This window comes from Vigna angularis (assembly GCF_016808095.1).
Source record: "Vigna angularis mitochondrial DNA, complete sequence".
Classification (NCBI taxonomy): domain Eukaryota; kingdom Viridiplantae; phylum Streptophyta; class Magnoliopsida; order Fabales; family Fabaceae; genus Vigna; species Vigna angularis.
This window is the reverse complement of record NC_021092.1, coordinates 212,501-230,446: the sequence shown is the minus strand read 5'-3', so window position 1 is coordinate 230,446 and position 17,946 is coordinate 212,501. Positions and strand designations below refer to the sequence as shown.

At 46.1% G+C, this 17,946-nt stretch overlaps 4 protein-coding genes and 3 further genes across 4 annotated transcripts.

Annotated features, from left to right (window-relative positions):
* Window positions 1-828: 828 nt before the first annotated feature.
* Window positions 829-1,341, bottom strand: rpl16 (ribosomal protein L16). Its single transcript has one exon. The coding sequence runs from the start codon at window positions 1,339-1,341 to the stop codon at window positions 829-831; it is 513 nt and encodes a 170-aa protein (YP_007889798.1).
* On the bottom strand, window positions 1,229-4,309 carry rps3 (ribosomal protein S3). The gene is made up of 2 exons: window positions 4,236-4,309; window positions 1,229-2,846 (listed from the first exon to the last, which is right to left on the bottom strand). The coding sequence occupies exons 1-2, from the start codon at window positions 4,307-4,309 to the stop codon at window positions 1,229-1,231; spliced, it is 1,692 nt and encodes a 563-aa protein (YP_007889797.1).
* Window positions 4,310-5,845: 1,536 nt separating this feature from the next.
* Window positions 5,846-7,574, bottom strand: nad1 (NADH dehydrogenase subunit 1; one part of a trans-spliced gene, as the record gives it).
* A 1,460-nt stretch (window positions 7,575-9,034) lies between these two features.
* Window positions 9,035-10,618, bottom strand: cox1 (cytochrome c oxidase subunit 1). Its single transcript has one exon. The coding sequence runs from the start codon at window positions 10,616-10,618 to the stop codon at window positions 9,035-9,037; it is 1,584 nt and encodes a 527-aa protein (YP_007889796.1).
* Window positions 10,619-10,824: 206 nt separating this feature from the next.
* Window positions 10,825-13,991, bottom strand: rps10 (ribosomal protein S10).
* Window positions 13,992-15,173: 1,182 nt separating this feature from the next.
* atp4 (ATPase subunit 4) lies at window positions 15,174-15,758 on the bottom strand. The gene has a single exon. It carries the CDS (start codon window positions 15,756-15,758, stop codon window positions 15,174-15,176), a length of 585 nt encoding a protein of 194 aa, YP_007889795.1.
* A 195-nt stretch (window positions 15,759-15,953) lies between these two features.
* Window positions 15,954-16,256, bottom strand: nad4L (NADH dehydrogenase subunit 1).
* Between the last annotated feature and the right edge of the window lie 1,690 nt (window positions 16,257-17,946).

Here is a 17,946-nt window from a genome sequence, read left to right as displayed (position 1 = left end):
AGCTGGGACCAAGAAGGGATAGAGTTGAAAGAGAGGATTTGATTAGCGCGCCTTCTGCCTGTCCTTTCCTGACTCTGTCGATGGTATGCCTGGCAGTCTTTCTCCTTGGCTTGTACTCGAGATTGCCTTTTTTTTTGTTCGAAATCGATATCTTCCTATTGCCTTTGAGAAAGGGAACGAAGGAATTCCTTCTGTTGTCACAAGAATTGTTCAAGTTGAATGCGAATAATCGATTGAATCCGATCTTTGAAGACTTGAAGGACTAGTGTCCAATCCCGGCCGATGTAGAGTAGTCCCTTTTGGGCAGCACTTCCTCGTAGGGAACTACCCATTGTCCTTCTTTCTTGTGGTGGAACCTGGGATTCACCCTCCCATAAGTTATTATCGCCAAAACAAAAAAAGACATATGGAATTTACCACAAGAGTCAAACTATAATAGTCTCCGACTCATATGGCGGCGGGGGCTGCGTTCCCCTCTCTTTCGTCGGTTAAGTGCTGGATGGGGAATGCATAGGTCGGCTATGTCCCTGGACCTCCCTCCTGGCTTCCCTGTCACGTCCGAACGTAATCAGAGAAGATCTGCCCAAGCACCACCTTGTGATCATAAAGATTAATATCCAATACAATCACAGGAAAGAGTACCTGAAAAAAACCGTCACGTATCCGGGTCGTACGCCTGGAACAGTCGTACAATTTCGGCGATTCAAAAAAAAGGAGTATATCCCTCTCCCTTAGTGTCTTTCCACTTCCCTCGTTCAGGAACAAACCCTTCGCCTAAATATTTTGAATCCCGGCCTGGTTTTTCCCCACTAACCAATTACGTTACGACTACTGAACAAACTTGGTTGACGAACATGGTTTATGCGCCGCTAATGTAGCGGCTTGTCGAGCATTTGACAAACTCACACCATCCATTTCAAATAGGACTTGTCCCGTGGACACACGAGCAATCCAACCCGTAGGATTTCCTTTTCCTCTTCCCATTCTTACTTCTGTAGGTTTCCCGGTAATAGGGATATCTGCGAAAACTCTGACCCATATCTTACCATTTTTTCGGGATTGTCCGCTCATAGCACGATGGAAGTGTCCGATTATAGCCCGACGCGCTGCTTCAATGGCTCGATATGAAAGACGCCCAGCTCTACAACTTTGAGTGCCATATCTTCCAAAACCAAGTTTTGTTCCGTCTGGTTTGCAACCCCTACTACATCTGCCTTTACGATATTTACTAAATTTCGTACGTTTCGGATATAGCACGTCCCCCTTTTTTTTTTTTACTATATGAAATCCACACTTTGACACCTGAGATTCCGTAACGAGTAGATACTTCCGCAGAAGCATAATCGATTTTCTGGTTAAATACATTATGAGATGTTTTTCCATACTTTCCGCATTCAGTTCTAGCTATTTCTGCGCCTTCTGATCGACCTGAACAACATATACGGATCCCCTCAACCCCTTTTTTCATTACTAATGGAATATCCTTAACTATTCTACTAAAAATGGAACGAAATGATCTTGTTTTCTTTCTCAGTTGAAAAGAAATGTCTTGAGCAATCGGAGAAGCACTTTGATAAACAGATTTGATCTTGACCGACTCAATTAAGGTATTCGTGTTTGTTCTATTAGACAACAAAGATCGCATTTTTTTCACTTCGTTCAAATAAGAGTTGTACCCGTACGGAATTCTTCTGTTTCTCAGTATGATCTCTATAATCATCTCTATTCCCTTTATCCATTCTCCTATCCTACCTAGGTCTATGAATTTCTCTATCAATTCCATTACCTTATCCTTACCCATGAGGTTACAACATTTGATCCTTAATTGACCTAGGAGTGGTTCCCGGGCATCCTCAACAGAAAGGTTCTTATCAAAACCAACTCTATCCCTTGGAAAGAAAAAGGTAGCACCGAAGAAAGGAAAGAGCGAGATGGTTGTTTTTGTTGTTCCCGCGAAGCGAAGATCATTCGCCAAGCGAATGAAGTGGGTCAACCTCTTTTTGGCTTCGGCCAAACACTTTTTCTCGCTGGTCGAGCTTTCTACAAAAAAAGCGATGCGAGAACGTATTCTCTTATCTAAGCCTCTTCCCTGTTTCGCTCCCCCCATCGTTGATGGTTCAGCCACGCCCGGTGCCACGAAATGATTTAGAACTACGACGGGGTCGAAATGCATTTGGTTCTTTCTATTCAATAAGTATTGCATGACCGAATAATTCAAAGAGGGGCGCACTGCAGGGAGGGTCCTTTTAAATAGATGACTCGTCGGGCCGTCGGAGCGGGACTTCTTGGGGAAAAAGAACTGAAATAACTTCCTTTTTCTGAAGGAGTCGTCATTTTCTATCAGGAACGCTATGTCATTGACAACCCCGGCGTATTTCGGATGCTTGAAGGCCCCGCTGACCCGAAGTGATTTAGAAAGATTCTTCTTGATCGATGGTGATCGGTCATGGTATCCATAGCGTTGCTTCTTTTTCGGCCAAATCCGAATTTCGTTTTGCTTCTCCCGGTCGTCGAGCCTGATCGACTCGACTCTTTTCCCTGCCCTCCGGCCTCTCACTTCGTTTCGTTCTTCTTCTGTATTGTCGCTGGAATGAAGACACCCGATCGGCCCGACTTTACCAAATGCCCACCACCGGCCCTTCTCCTTTCCGGGTCTGGATTTTTGGCGTCGTTTCAGTCGTCGTGGTCGACGGGGAAGAAAGAAATGAATGAATGTTCTTTTGGGAAAATGTATAAGAATACACCTACCGAGACGAAAGCCAAAGGTTAGTCTCGCAGGTGGACGTATCGAACCGAAATAAGATCTCAGATTGACATCTTGATACAGTAATTTACCATAATAATAAATAGAGTCAATGGTGACTCCGCCGTGGGAATAGCCGCTTCTTTCTTGCTTTCAAGAGGGGCTTCCATTCACCTACGCAGACTTAAAGTGCTCTCCGAACCGTGCTGGATAGTCACCCATCACACGGCTCTCAAACCCAACCTGTGGTGAATCCCGGGAGACAAAGTCAAAGCGCTTGATCCTTTGCCCCATACTTTGAGATGCTTCTCCCCGCCGATCAAGCAGCGACGCTGCTCGTGCGTGATAGGCTTAGCTTTAAGCCGCTATCGTTCGTTCGGTTCGAATAAGTCAAGCCTAAACTTATTGAAAACGAAAGCGCTAACGCTATAATCATTATTCAAATAGCAACCTTTCGCCTTATAAAACAAAACAAGTTTACTTACTAAAAAAAGAAAGCGGCAACAAGCACCTTCTTTCTCAAAGTCAAGTTTATCGCTTCTTGCTTTAGAAAGATTGCAGCGTTAGCGCTTCTTGACTAATAACATCATAGAAAGTCAAGGCTCCTCTCCTTTTCTACGAATCTACAACTCTCTTTACTGAGCGAGACTCCATCCATATCCCTACTAGTGGTTCTATTAAAACTTTTCCATTTTCTCATTTGTTTGACAGCCTAAACTAGGCTCCATTTTAGATAGGTTTTCGGTATTAATAAAAAAAATAGGTAAGGGGCGCGTCGGAACGGTCGGTGGCTGCTTAGTCTCATCCGAGAGTCTAATCTCTTTTCTTTGTACTGCTTTTTTCTTTTTAAAATGAAAAAGAAGGGGGTCGATTTAGGCTCCTTCCCTTCCACTGCATAGCTGCGCTAGCAGGTACTATGAGCCCTCTGTCCCACGCATCTAACCAGCTCGCGTGGTTCACCGGTTCCACCGAAAACTCTCATTTGTTGAAGCGGAGCATAGTGCGCTTTAGGCGCCGAGCGAGAAAGGTCTCTTTATTCTTTCGTTTCGGTTTATTCACTGATCTGAAACTTAGCACTTGTTTTCTTATTGATTCCAGGGGCGGCGGCGTTCTTGAATTAAGTCTATCCGAACCGAATTAGCACTTCTCAGATCAGGCTAGGCCTCTCCAGCTCCGCTGGGCGCCGGGGCCCTGGATGCGCTAGCGATCGGCACATAGGGGGTGGTTGCCCGGGTTTCTCGGCCTGGTATCCTGCACCTCGCGTTCATGATATCTACATTCAACTGTGCCCCGGAGACACGGTCGAAGCACGCCCAGTGTGCTTCTTTCACGACATGCTCTGGTCCCGGGTGTCTTCCAGTGGTCTTCTAGCGTTAGAAGAAGTCGTGTCCGTCCCGGACATCTGCAACGTCCTCCCAAGCTTTTTTATTCAACATATATAGGACAAACTGAAGGAAAAGACTGACCCTTTCGGTGACTTTCGCGGTCGCCCTCACTGAACCGACTTGAATCTGAACTACGATTCAGATCGAGTCTTACCGAAATCGGATTTCCTTTTCGTGCCATATGCGCACTTTATTTACTTTTTCCCCTTTTTTCTTCCCGGTTGAATCTTTGTTTTCGAAAGTCTTCGTTTCCGTGTAGAAGCAAACTCTCCAAATTGTTGACCAACCTTTCCTTCAATGATAGAGGCAAGAACACTTTCCGGCCAGGCCTTACTATAACCAACCTCAAAGATCCCACTCCATCTTTTACACCGATGTATCGTACTCTCTCGACCAGGTCATCCAAAGAAAAGACTGCGAAATCTTTCCGAAGTGAGAGAAGGAGGGAAGGCGCGCTACAACTAACATAACAGCCAGCTGAAAAACGCTAGCTAGCTAGGCTAGCGCGCAATGGCTTTCTCTGATAGGGGCTCGCTTCTTCAAGCTCCGCCCAACCTATACAAGGTGCTGCTCGCTTTCTCTCAGCCACCAGTGGCTTATGTAGTGGTCGGCATTCCTACGTGCTCCTCTTTGCCCCCTACCTACTTAAGAATCCAAAGGTCACCTTTGGCTGTTGTCTTGACGCTTTGGTTACGAGAGTCGCCGGGGTCTAGGTTTATGGATGGATTTAGTCAGCGAAAGTCCCTCAAACTCCATCAATATCAACAACATGTCGTGACCGGTTAGGCTTGGTTTATTTTGTAAGAAAAGAAAGTAGGTTTCGGGGGTTCATTGATTAGTACACCTCCGGTGCTGATAAGGTTGGGACCGTGGTCGTCCGTCTCCGGTTTGCCGGCCGATAAGATCTCTGAGATTGACCAGCCAGCTGGGTGGGTTGGTTTGGCTATTCCTTTCTATGAGTCAGCTGTCTGCGCGAGTCACCTTCTTCTAGGCTCCGCTGGACGACACGGCATTCTCGTTGAAATATAGGCCGGCCGCACTTGTGATGGTTCCCAAAGATCCAATATGACCACTTAGGTCTACGTTGCCACGATATTTTTCTATGGAAGCGGGCGGGCTGTTATAAGTTCGGCCCGGTTTTTTTTGGTTGGTGTCGTAGGGGAGGGATTGACCTTTTTAACGCATATTCAGTCGTACCGGCATGGCCCCACTGATTTGTTTTCGATCGGAGCATCAAGCAGCGCAACCCGGTTCTACTTGACTAAGCCCCGTGCTCGTCCAAGGAGGGAGTTTGCTTTACCCAACTCCCTTTTTGATAACAAGGCAGAAACCCCCGACCCGACATTCATTAGTTTCGAATGAAGAATGAAGAGTGCCCTGCCCCAGCAAGCACCTACTCCTATCAAAATGAAAAGCGTGACTTTACTAAACAAGCAAGAAAAGCTCTTGACTAATAACATAGAAAGGGCTTTTATCGCTTGTTGCTTTCTTCGCATGCTTGAGCGCATTAATAGAATACATATAGATAGAATAAAAAATTGACTTGAGTTTTCAATCAATAAGGCTCGCGTAGGGGCGCTCACGTTTTTTGGCTTACTCAAATCTTCGATTTTTAAGTTGGTAAAGACCCACCCCTTGTTTCAGTCAGAATGAGTCCCCGGGACCCCGGGACATTGGCTTCCGCCAACAGTGGACTATTAAGGATCGCATCCCGCGCATATTCTACATTATAGCCTGCAACTGATTCAGCTTCCGCTTCTGGGAGATCAAACGGAGCTCGATTAGTTTCTGCTAGACGAGAAATGAAGAACATAACCAATACAGGGAACAAGGGAATACCGGACCATATCTGCTTTTGCGCCATGACAATCTCACTCGAATTACGGGGACCTACACATATTAGTACAGTATACCGGGGTCCCCGGCCAGAACCACACGTGCAAGTTTCCCTGCATGTGGCTCGTCCGCGCTTTCCGAGGCGCTGCCTGTGACTCAGCATGGGAGAAGGGGGCGTCACACTTTCGTGTTTAGAGCATTGTCCGAGTGAAGTGAATAGGCAGCGCCTACCAAGCAAAGCTTTCTGGAAGAGGCTGGGCTGGTTCCTTTTCGGCGCCCGCATTTGATTTAGATGTTGGGGCAAGGCAAGCCCCAGGAAAGTATAGGTTGGCTCCCAGCTCCATCTCGGCCGGCATCCTGCTCTCGAGGGGGTGGGGTCCTGGAGCGAACTACTCATTGCTGTCTTGCCCCAACCCAAGGAAGGCGGCCGTTAAGGTTGGTGAGGAGCATTGTTTTGAGGGAGGGAAAGCGTGGTTGACAAGCCACTTCGAGGAAGCGACTGGAGTGCTTTCATCAAATGATGCATATGGGCTGAGCCATTCCCATCCCAAGTGGTGGCCCGATTCGGCCTGGCCTGGTCGGGAGATTCACATAGAGACTTTTGCTATCCGATCCGGGAATCTCTTTATATGTTAGCTAGCGTGGGCGGGCTTTCCTATGATAGTCCCGCTGCGGCCTCTTACCGTCCGTCACGTCTCATCTTGATTTGGCTATACTTGTATGTAGCCAGCCATGTTAGCTTCACATGAGAGAGCCCTTTTTTTTATAAAGGCTAAAAAGGCACTCATCAGTCAGCTCGGCCCCTTTCCTATTCAGCTTTGCCGCCTATGAAGAGAATAGGTCCCGCGGCCCGCCTTTATTCATCTATACCAGCTGCCACGCACGACCCAATAGGAACGATTTCAGCGCCCCTCTCTAGATAAGAAGCAGAACGCGCCATCACCTACAGCCCTTTCCTCTGCCGGGGACTTCCACGAAATGAAAACGGGCGGCATCGTCGTATGCTCGACATTGGTTGCCCTGGTTTATATCCCGGAGTACTCCTATGGCCGATCTGTCACCCAACCTACTCAAAAATCGAAAGGCTTTACCCCGTCCCGTTTGGAGAATGACCCTTATGGCATGGCTTAGTCAGTTATTATCGCAGTTCAGATAAGATTCGGACCGCCACTTCTCTGAAAGCATGGTTCTTGCCTTCCTCCTCCCTCCTTGGAGCTCGTCCATTCGTTAGGTGATCCCTTGCTCTCACGTTCGAGTGTTTGCTCGTCGTTTAGGCCGGTGAGTGAGATTTCTGCTCATTGCAGTCACCTCCGGGGTTCTTCGCACCTGGATAGTACCAGGACCCTTGTGCCCCGGCCCTTGATCAGATAAATCCGCCCGCCCTATGACCAAAAACGAGAAATGAGCCTTGCGACGAGACGCGGACATTCCCCATGCTGCGGTTCCCTCCGGTCCGTTCCCGGGTTGGGTTAGGGGAACATCCGAGCGATTGCCTTCGCGGATCCAAACGCGCTCACCACAAGGCGCACAATAAGAATAAGACCAATAGAGACTTCATAAGAGACCATTTGAGCTGCAGATCGTAATGCTCCTAGAAAGGCATATTTCGAATATAGAGGAGTGAAAGTTCCCAACAAGAAACTCGTTGATCATACCCTTCTTTGAACCGTACGAGCACGTCCTCTGTCACCCCCCCACCGCGCTTACGGCTCTATACCCCAACCCAACTTGCTCTGGCCCCCGGTCCTCCCTTTCTATTCCTCGGTAAGCGGACCGTGGGAGCATGAGGGGGGGCGGTATCTGCTTTTGACTGATAGAAAGCATCTCTCTTTTGTCCCTCCTGACCGAACCCGAAAAGAATCACTTTATGCCACTTTGTACACTAGAGTGTAGGCACCTTCTTGAAACGTGCCTGTGGAAGAGAGGTGCAAGGGGAATCCATGCTCTCCGCTGAAACAGGGCTTGAAGCCTTCGAAAAACCTTGATGCTCTTTTCTTCCTATCGAGTCAACCGGACTGAAAAAAAGAATAGCTTATCGAGCTCTTTGGTACGCGGCTCACCTTTTCAATTGAGCTGTTCTTGCTACTCCCATAAACTAAAAAAATGGGGTGGGTAGGATAAGGACTCTTATCATACAGCTCTTTTTCTTGCTCTTCTCTTCTGGTGTCCTTTTATTCTCTCTTGGCCCGTTGCGCCTGTTTGACCAATGAGAGTCCAGACTGGAGCTCATCTGATTAATTCTTCCGTTTACTCATTCGTCAGTATCGTCAAAAGCAGCTGAACTCAATCCCGATGGCTACCAGTGTCGATTGGCATTCCGCTTCTATAAACTATATATACTACAGATGTGACCATGATTCTATGTGAGAGTGGCGTGACTTGAAGCTGCACGGAGACCATTTCCTTTTCTTGCTCTCGTGCTGGATGTCATCTCGGTCGGTTTAAGATGAATCCGGGGGGGGGAGAAATCCTCCATTGGCCGTTGACCTTTGATTCTCTTCTCTGAACTGCTCTTAGGCTAAGATTGAGTTGAATCCGCTTCTCTTCCGTATTCCTCAGCTCGAGTTTATGTTGCCGAAGCTGTCTTGAAGCCCTTTCTTTCCGGCTTCCTTGAGTTGAGTCAGCTCGGTAGCTAGTCTAGTAAAGTAAAATAGCCTTGATTCTCTTCCCTTCACTTAAGAGGGCTTGCTCCTTCTTCTCGTCCACTCGCCTTACCTTTCGCTACTAACCTGTTAAATGGAGTTGAGCTGGCTACTAAATCCATTGCTTCAGTGATGGTTGCTTCATCCAATCAAATATAGGTGGCAGGGTCAGACTTTGAGAAAGAGTCCACTGCTGTCCAGTCATAGTAAGTAGGAGCAGCTCCGGCTCAGCTCGATCCAATTTCCAAATTGAACTCTGGCCTTGTAGTACCTCGCTATCCTCTGTTGGTAAGTAGCCATTCTGAACTGAGCTTGCTTTCCTAACTCTTCAATGAGGTCGAAGTTGGTCCTCAACTCTTCTTCGTTGGAACCCACATTTTGAAAAGTTCTGTTAGGTTCTTAGTAGCAGTCGGCGACCTTTTATTCTTTTACTTCACATAGCTTTTCGTCTCCTTGATAGCTGGAAGTTCTCCAAAAGTATGAAAAGCTGGAGGACTTTGTACCAGCCATTCCAGTGTGGTTGAATTTTGTTCCACTGCCCAAGGAATGTTCGCCCTTGTTATGTTATTTCCACTGGTTGAAGTGATTGTTACGACCACGAAGAAACGACAAATCCCAACTACGGATATATAAGAGCCAAAACTGCTAAGGGCATTCCATCCAGCGTAAGCATCTGGATAATCTGGAATGCGACGTGGCATACCCGAAAGCCCTAAGAAATGCATGGGAAAGAGGGTCAGATTAACTCCGAAAAAAGTGATCCAAAAATGGATTTGACCTAAAGTTTCAGGGTATGTCCGGCCAAAGATTTTACCCACCCAATAGTGAAATCCTGCAAATAAAGCAAAAACGGCTCCCATAGAAAGTACATAATGGAAATGTGCAACCACATAATAAGTATCATGTAGAGCAATGTCTAGCCCAGAATTTGCCAGGACTATTCCAGTGAGTCCTCCTATGGTGAACAAAAAGATGAACCCTACAGCAAATAACATGGGTGTTTTGTATTGTATCGAACCCCCCCACATGGTAGCGATCCAACTAAAGATTTTAATTCCAGTGGGGACAGCTATGATCATGGTAGCTGCGGTGAAGTAGGCACGGGTATCAACGTCTAAGCCCACAGTAAACATATGATGAGCCCAAACAAGAAATCCAAGAACACCTATACTGATCATGGCATAAACCATGCCTAGATACCCGAAGACCGGTTTTCCCGAAAAAGTCGAAACGATATGACTTATGATACCGGATCCAGGCAGAATGGGAATATACACCTCTGGATGACCGAAGAACCGAAAGAGATGCTGGTATAAGATGGGGTCTCCCCCTCCTGCGGGATCAGAAAAGGTTGTATTAAAGTTTCGATCGGTTAATAACATTGTTATTGCCCCTGCCAGTACCGGAAGTGATAATAAAAGTGGGAATGCTGTTACTGGAACGGACCACACAAATAGGGGTGATCTATGCATAGTCATTCCAGGTCCACGCATGTTGGAGATAGTTGTTATAAAATTGATAGAACCTAAAATGGATGAAACACCAGATAGATGAAGACTAGAAATTGCTGAATCAACTGCTCCTCCAGAATGGCTGGTAATACCACTTAAGGGCGGATATACCGTCCACCCAGTGCCGCTACCCACTTCTACTAAGGCTGAGCTTAATAGGAGCAAGAGACTTGGCGGCAACAACCAGAATGAAATATTATTTAATCGTGGAAATGCCATGTCAGGTGCACCTATCAGAATCGGAACAGACCAATTACCAGATCCACCTATCATCGCCGGCATAACCATAAAAAAGATCATTAAAAAAGCGTGAGCCGTTATTAAAACATTATAAAGTTGATGATTCCCACCAAGAATTTGATCGCCGGGTCGTGCTAATTCCATACGAATCAATACGGAGAAGCATGTGCCCATCACTCCAGCAATGGCACCGAAGATGAAATATAGAGTCCCTATATCCTTGTGGTTAGTGGAGAACAGCCATCGGACCGGATTTGTCATAAAATGGAGATTCTTTCGTTTCCTTCCTTATCAGAGAGGGGCCCCTTCTTAGGGAGCGGGGCTTCTTTCTTGAAAAAGGGGGGGTGAGAGGGGAAGGAAGAATGGAAAGAGGGGTGGGGAAGGTCCGGAAAGCCCTCACTTTATTGATTTATGGTAAATTTGGATCCCCTTTTCTTTCCTCTCAACCCCTCCCCCCCGGTTCTGGTTCAGGAAAGGGTCAACGCAAGGATCTTACTTCGAAGCAATCTCTGGAGTTTTCCCTTATCCGAACGGGTCTTGCAAGAAAATAGGATTTCATATTGAGCTCCAAATATTCGCTATTGGGATAGGATGGTTCCTACTAGCTCTCCCCCCTAAGAACCGCACGTGCGAGTTCCCCCGCATACGGCTCAAGTGGCTAAGGTTTGAGCTCGACCCAAACAACGGCTAACGAGCCCCTGAGAAAGCCTTGGGAAAGTCAAGCGCGTTAGCTCTTTGAAGTGAAGGCGCGCATCCTCTTGCTGGGAGAGGAACGAATCCTTCGCGCTTGGTAAGCGCTTCGCTGTAGCCAAGCTTACTGCTAGCCTATCGCCTAGAGCCAAGCTTCGACCGCGACTGCTCGTCGCTTCTGGGCGCCTTCTTCCGTCACCCGAGATCCAAGTCAGCACCGGCAAAGATCTCTTCCTCGCGGCCGGGCCGGCTTGGAAGCAAGCTACCTGTCGCCTATCTCACCCCCCTTCTTATTGCGAGACCTAGATCATTTACTGTCTGGCGATAAAGAGAGGCCACATTCTCGTCGGCGATACAAACATCGTCTCCAAGAATGGCATACCTAGTCAAGCGCTGTCCTGGGTACACCTTCTCTTCACAAGAAAACATCACTAAGTGATGTGTTAAAGTGAAGAGAGGCCAAGAAGACAGAAAGCCAAGAGGTTGTCCTACTCTAAAGAATACGACACCTCGAACTGAGCGAAGAAAGGGTACTTCATAGATCTGCTGAAGATTGCATCTAAACAATCTCCAACAGACTGACCACCAAAGAAAGTTCTAATAAGGTGGTTAGTCTTCAGACTGAGGGGCCACCTATCGGTGGCAGACTTCAAGTCAAAAGAATAAACCTTACTTAAACCTTTTCATCTATCCAACGAACGGTCGGAGCTTATGAAAAGTTCCATCCATTGGGATAGACCGAAGCGTGTCCATGAGGAAATCATGAAGAGGCTTCAAGACCCTTTGATTCACAAAGTGACCTATGGCGAATATCTGTCTCTTACCAGCGCCAGCCTCGGTAGATTGCGATAGTCTACCAGGGGAGCCTGAGTCAATAGACTCACCGAAGTGTCTAGACCCGAAAGAGAGTGGATGGTACTCTCAGCGGTCTCTGTAGACCATGGAGATATCTCTTCATTCTTTTGGTCATAAGGGTATCGGATAAAGGGGGACCATAGAGGAAACCCTGCATCATAGTCACAATGGCTATTGATGTACAAACCAAACGATTTCATGACGCAGATGGTAGGGTAGAATATTCCTCCACGCGTCTTTTCACCTTTACGGCCTCCACTAAGGTCTCGCTTTCCAAGTTGGCTCCCAACGTACCCCCTGACACAAGGGAGTTGAGAGAAAACTAGGACAGTACCTCAGGATCAGGTCTTTAGATAAAGCGACAATCTCATTTTTTAATTGAGACTGTCTTGGCAGACCGGTGGAAGGGGTGACTATCGATTTCAATATCGATCTGTCAATCCGTTTCGCCAGGCGAATAGCCCGACAAAGACTAAAGACAGATATATATGAACCCATAAGTCGGCCTTCTGATCCTTCTTCATAATCATTTTGCGATGGAAGGAAGGTCTAATCTGAGGGTCGTCAGAGACACTGGCCACAGGTAATAAACTGTGCGACTGACTGACCCCTGCATACGCTTGCTTACAGCAAGTAGCTGCTTGTTTTAGATAGAAAGCAGTAAACAGAGGGCCAGATCGTCGGTTTCACTGAATTACCTGGCTACGAGGTATGCTCCTATACAGAGTTCCTTGGTCAGACCGTCGGTAGCTATTATTAGTATATAGAATACTAATAATATTTTCCACAATATTGTGCCATTTGATGGTCTTAAGAGACAACAGTTTGTCAAACAAATACCTGGAAAAATTCATTTTCATGTCTTTCCTTATCCGGGGTACCTGATGCAGAAGTCAGTCATTGGACTCACCTCCACTGGGATGGCTTCCAGATCACCGCCCTCCAATGTAAATACTCAAGTATAAGACATTTGCGAATCCAACCGGATTCATTTGACAAACTGGTTTATCTTAATAAACACCAAAACTCGCCTAAACGACTGAATGTCGCATCAGTCGTGGGGGGGCACCTAGTTAACCAAACCAAACAAATAGGACTCCATGTGTCGTGGAGTGAGGTTAAACAACCAAATGTTGAGATAGAAGACCCAGATCTCTCCGGATCTGTATCTCGCTACCGATTGTTCGCCTCATGGACAGTCGGCACCATTTCTGGCAATCCGACCGCAAAGGGTGATTCATCCCTTACACCAACTGGGTGTAAAACCCCAGTCGATGCCACCCCCTTGATTATTAGTAAGATAGGTTGCCCCTTTCTCTAAGAAGAAGGTAAGCATCCCTCACTGCCGATCTAAGCTGGGTGAGCCTTCGCTTTTTGGATCGTCTTCTGCCCAATGTCAATCAATGTGGTACCCTCCCGTTTTTGGTTCCCATTGGGTTTACCTTGTTTACAGGTCGACCCCATGGCAGCAAGAAAAAAAAAAGGCGATCTTGTGCTATACTCCGGTGATCTCTTTCCTACCGAGGCACGCAAACCCCCATCGTGTCCCAGATCACATTCCGTAAATCGAAAGGGGAAGCCTACTCATCCATCAGCTCCTCTCGTAGATCGGTGCGGTTTTACGAAGCGTCTAAGCACAGTTCACTCGCGTTGATCAATCAAGAGCTTTGCCGCCACTCCTTAAGGTTACCTGTTGTATCAGACACTTCATTCTTTCCCACGCTTCATACCCCCATTTCTTCTTTCTTAAGGTAAGGTAAAGGGCCAGGCATGGTGGGGTAGGAGCATTCTGCCGGCATTTTGGCTTGACCAAGAAGTCTTATGTCCTCCGAGTCGCACGGCGTTTTAACCGAAAGAACTTCTTGCGCAATTCATGCTTTTCTGTTTTTATGATCAGAAATTTTTTCTTTATTTCCATTTCAAATTGTTCTCTGGACTTTTTATCAATATGAGGTGATCGTAACACAGTATATAAGACTCGTGATTCAGGCAATCCAATCTTCCGTGTGTAAGGCTGAAGCCCCCCAAAATGGTTTTCCAAAAATGGGTGATCAAAAGATCGAATCACTATGCGTATCTTGGTGGTCGTTACTTTTGGTGGTCTTTCTTTTTGGCTTACTCCTCTTCCTGTTCTATTGATCAGAAGCATCCAGCAGCGCCACGCCAGTAGAAAGAGTTAAGCTACTAAGCTAAGCTGCTGTTGTGGAACTCGGTAGAAGCGATTTGCCGCTTCCGCCTCTCTAGGCTTCACAATGGCTCCCCCCCTATATAGATAATAGAATTCAAAATGAGTCTTCTCCCCTCCACTATAATTAATAGAAGAAATCCGAAAGATAGGAATTTTCAATTCCGAAGGATTACCCTTTAGTTTGAGCAGGGGGCTTCGAGTCCTGTGTTGACAAAGATCAGATAGGATCCTGCTGTGATCCTCGATCTCTTCCTGAATATTGATCAACGTTCTATCGATAATTCAATGAAAGATCGAGTCAAGGGAGAATGCTGCTTTAAAAAGACACTAATAAAGATAAAACGAATTCCATGAATTAGGAGACCTAATCGAATCCCCAAATCCATCTCTCATTAGCGAAAGCTACCTACCTAGTTTTGCTGAAGCTCCGCCAGTATAGCACGGTGCTCTTTTTTAGTGTCTTTATCTAAATTCGCTGAACACTTCCAATACCTCACCACACCGATTTCACAGCTCGATTAGAGCAGCTCGACTTTATTCGCAGCTTTCGAGCCTTATCTTTCTTGTCTTGCTCTTCTTTTTTTAAAGAAATTGCTTGAGCGGCTTTCAAAGAAAATCTGACCTTTAGCATAGCAACGGCAGGAGTCTTTCTTAGTGCAATACCTTCAACAACCCTTAAAGCGTGCGGGCGGCCCTAGCTAATCTAAAAAAGTTGCGAGATTGATTGAAAGGTCCAAAGGACTAAGCTTCACCCAGTACGCAACTCGGTTTTCCGCCCGAACGACCCTAGCATACAGAAAAGAAATAAGTAGTCCTCTTCGAAAACGAAATTTCAGTCCTAGTAGGTGCGATATTGAAGGCCTTCACGGGCTTACTTAGTGCTTGTGCTAAGGAGTGAAGGGCTAAGGGCTGGAGCGTAGGAAGCATGGGCTCTCAGAACCCCACCCCCGGAGGGAACTCACTCCTTTCTTGCAAAGCAGCTTCATGAGAAAGAAGTGCAGCAAGTACTTTTTGAGAAAGAAGTTGTCTGTGTATTGGATCCGCTCTTCTGTTAGCATGAACATGAATTAGATTCTATTCGTCTTATTTATTCTTAAGAGAACCCCCCACCCGAACCATTCTTAAGACCACCAAGCTCTCTCGAATGAGTTCTATTTTTTCTGCTTTCGAGATACACTGGGGGCCAAATCTCCTCCTAACTAATAAGTGAAACTTTGTGCCTAGATCGTCCTGAAGACGGATGCGACGGGAAGAAGTGGCATTTGGAAGTGTTGCTGACTTAACATTTAGGTTTCGGCATAACAAAGCTTGCACTGTCTTTTCGCACTTAGGCGCACAGCGTGCCATTGGTAATGATTCTACTACGGTGCCACAAATTCGCAAACTGATCCTAAGTAATCGTTGTTGTTCATTAGATTCCGGAGGAACTACTTCGTTAGGATTGGGGAATTGCTGCGATTCTTCCTGAATAGCCTGGATTCTCCCGTCGAGAGTAACTTTGAAAGTATTACCTAAACTCTTCCGACTGAATATGATGAAGCCTATAAAACAACGAGCTACTATCATTTCTTCATTATAGATTGAGATCTTCTTCGAACTTAATGCACAAATAGATGGAATAGCAGCAAATAGCATCTTTCTAGGCATATTCGTGGAACTCAATCTCATTTAGTTAGAAAGGTTCTATCTATCTTTCAGCAACTGAACGGGAAGTGGTTTAGGAAAGGACTTTAGAATCAATCGGATGCGCTCGCCCAGCGAGAAAGGCCCTGACCCTGCCAACCAAGTCAAAATCAAAAAGAAAGAAGAGAACGAAAGGAGAAAAGAGAACTTCGTATTTTGGGAATTCTCTAGGAGTCATGTTTAACCTTGAATGCTATTAATAAATTCTACAGCAATAGTCCCTCGGACTCGGAAAGTTATAACGAAAATGGCTAACCCAATAGCGGATTCCGCAGCTGCCACCGTTGAAACCAATGAAGCAAATGATTGACCCATCATATCATCCGAAGAAACGGAAAATACCAAAAAGTTCGAATTCACAGCTAATAACATTGATTCAATTGGCATTGACATAATAGGAATATTTCGTCTATTAAGGAGGATTCCCCGAATACCTAAAATAGAGATGATCATAGAAAATGTAAAATATTTGATAGGATCCGTTTCGGAAACGTGGAATGTAAGAGAAATTCAAATGTTAGAACCAATACGCCTTGTAGGTAAACGTGCGCCGTCGCCTTTATCGTTCTTGCCTTTTCTCCATTTCAACAAACCCATTTTATTTTGGATTCCCTTATCCTTTTTATATCCTTCTCCATATCAGATTCCCCTTTAGGACTTCCTTCTTTTTCCTTTTGGGAAAATTCCATAACTATTCCTTTATGGGACACGCAAAACTGGGAACAATATCTATTATGACCCTTATCACTATTGAACTCAATTACCAATTCCACGTATTTGAAATGTTGCTTGATGAACCCCCTCTTGTATATGTAGAACAGCAAGGTTAAAATTACTAAGAAAACGAATGCAAAAAGAGAAAGATTCTCCTTTATCAATGGGATTATCTCAAATTGATCAAGAGGGCTTGATAGGGAGTCCCCTGCATCACAAGGAGCAATCGTGAGGAACTCGCTCAAGCGGGCTAGCCCATAGAGTGATGACAGCTAATGAAGAAGTCAGTCCCTAAAGAAAGGCGGTATCGATGCCAGCAGGTTCTCGTCCTTTCACCCCGCACACAAGCTGCCTACCAGTCTGGAACAAAGTCCAAGAGCAAGTCAATTAAGGAATTGCAGCACAAGCTTACCAGACTAAGCAGTCGCTACTCCCTGCTATGAGAACTAGGTTTATTCTGACCCTACTGTCGAAGATTCCAGGGACTTAGCCTTCGACAGGACTGGAATCTTCGACTCCTTTCTGGGACCATTCCGCAGTGCCTGAGAAGGTCGAGTCATTCTAATTGCGAAGTTCGTTCTCGATTAGTCATGTGCGGAGGGAGAGAACGGTGCAATTGCCCCAGACCAAGTCTCATCCCCTTTCGTGCCTATCTCACTTGTTTACAGCTCTTATGGGTCTTTTCGCTGCTTTCACATGATGCAATATCTGGGCCTCCTAGACCTGCTCTCTCGCCCAAGCCTCATAGCATTCATATTCCAAGCACTAAGTATCCCCTGCCTGCTCAGATGCGTCAATCCGCCTATCGGTAGCCTTTTCCCCGCATAGATAACTTAAAAAAAAGTTATTGGTAGGAGGGAACTAATACTTTAGATAAGGTTCATTGCTATTTGCTCTCCCGTCACGCTAGCACTTTAGAGACTATCTTAGCCCAGAGTGAGGGATCACAATAAGGATTACCAAAAGTAGGCAGTACTGCGGTACCAGTCCACGACTACCATTTCTGTAACTGAACTTCCCTGCCCCCTGTCCACTCAGTCTCCTTTTCGGACTTCAGGAGCATTGAGTCAAGGTAGGCACGGGGGCTGGAAGATCTACTCATTCAAAGGGAAAGCGCACCCAAAATTTTATTTTAACAATAAGAGCTAGTGGAATGGACCCTTTCCTCATGCCAGCGGGGGAAAGAAAAGAGGCCCACTACGAGAGGAGAGAGTGATTCAGCTGCTAACAAGCGCAGGTTTTTCATGAAATGAATGGTTCTTCGGTAAACGTATGTTGATGAGGAGGTGTTCCATAGTATCAAAAAGGAAACCTGGGCTCCGTTCGAAGAGACGAAGTTTGGTCCTTCTCCCTCACATGCTCCTTCCCATGAGCTACTCGGTTGGCTTCGTGAACGAGAACGCTGATCACCCTCACGCGGGAAGATTCACATTTAATTGAAAGGGCTGAAAGGGTAGCG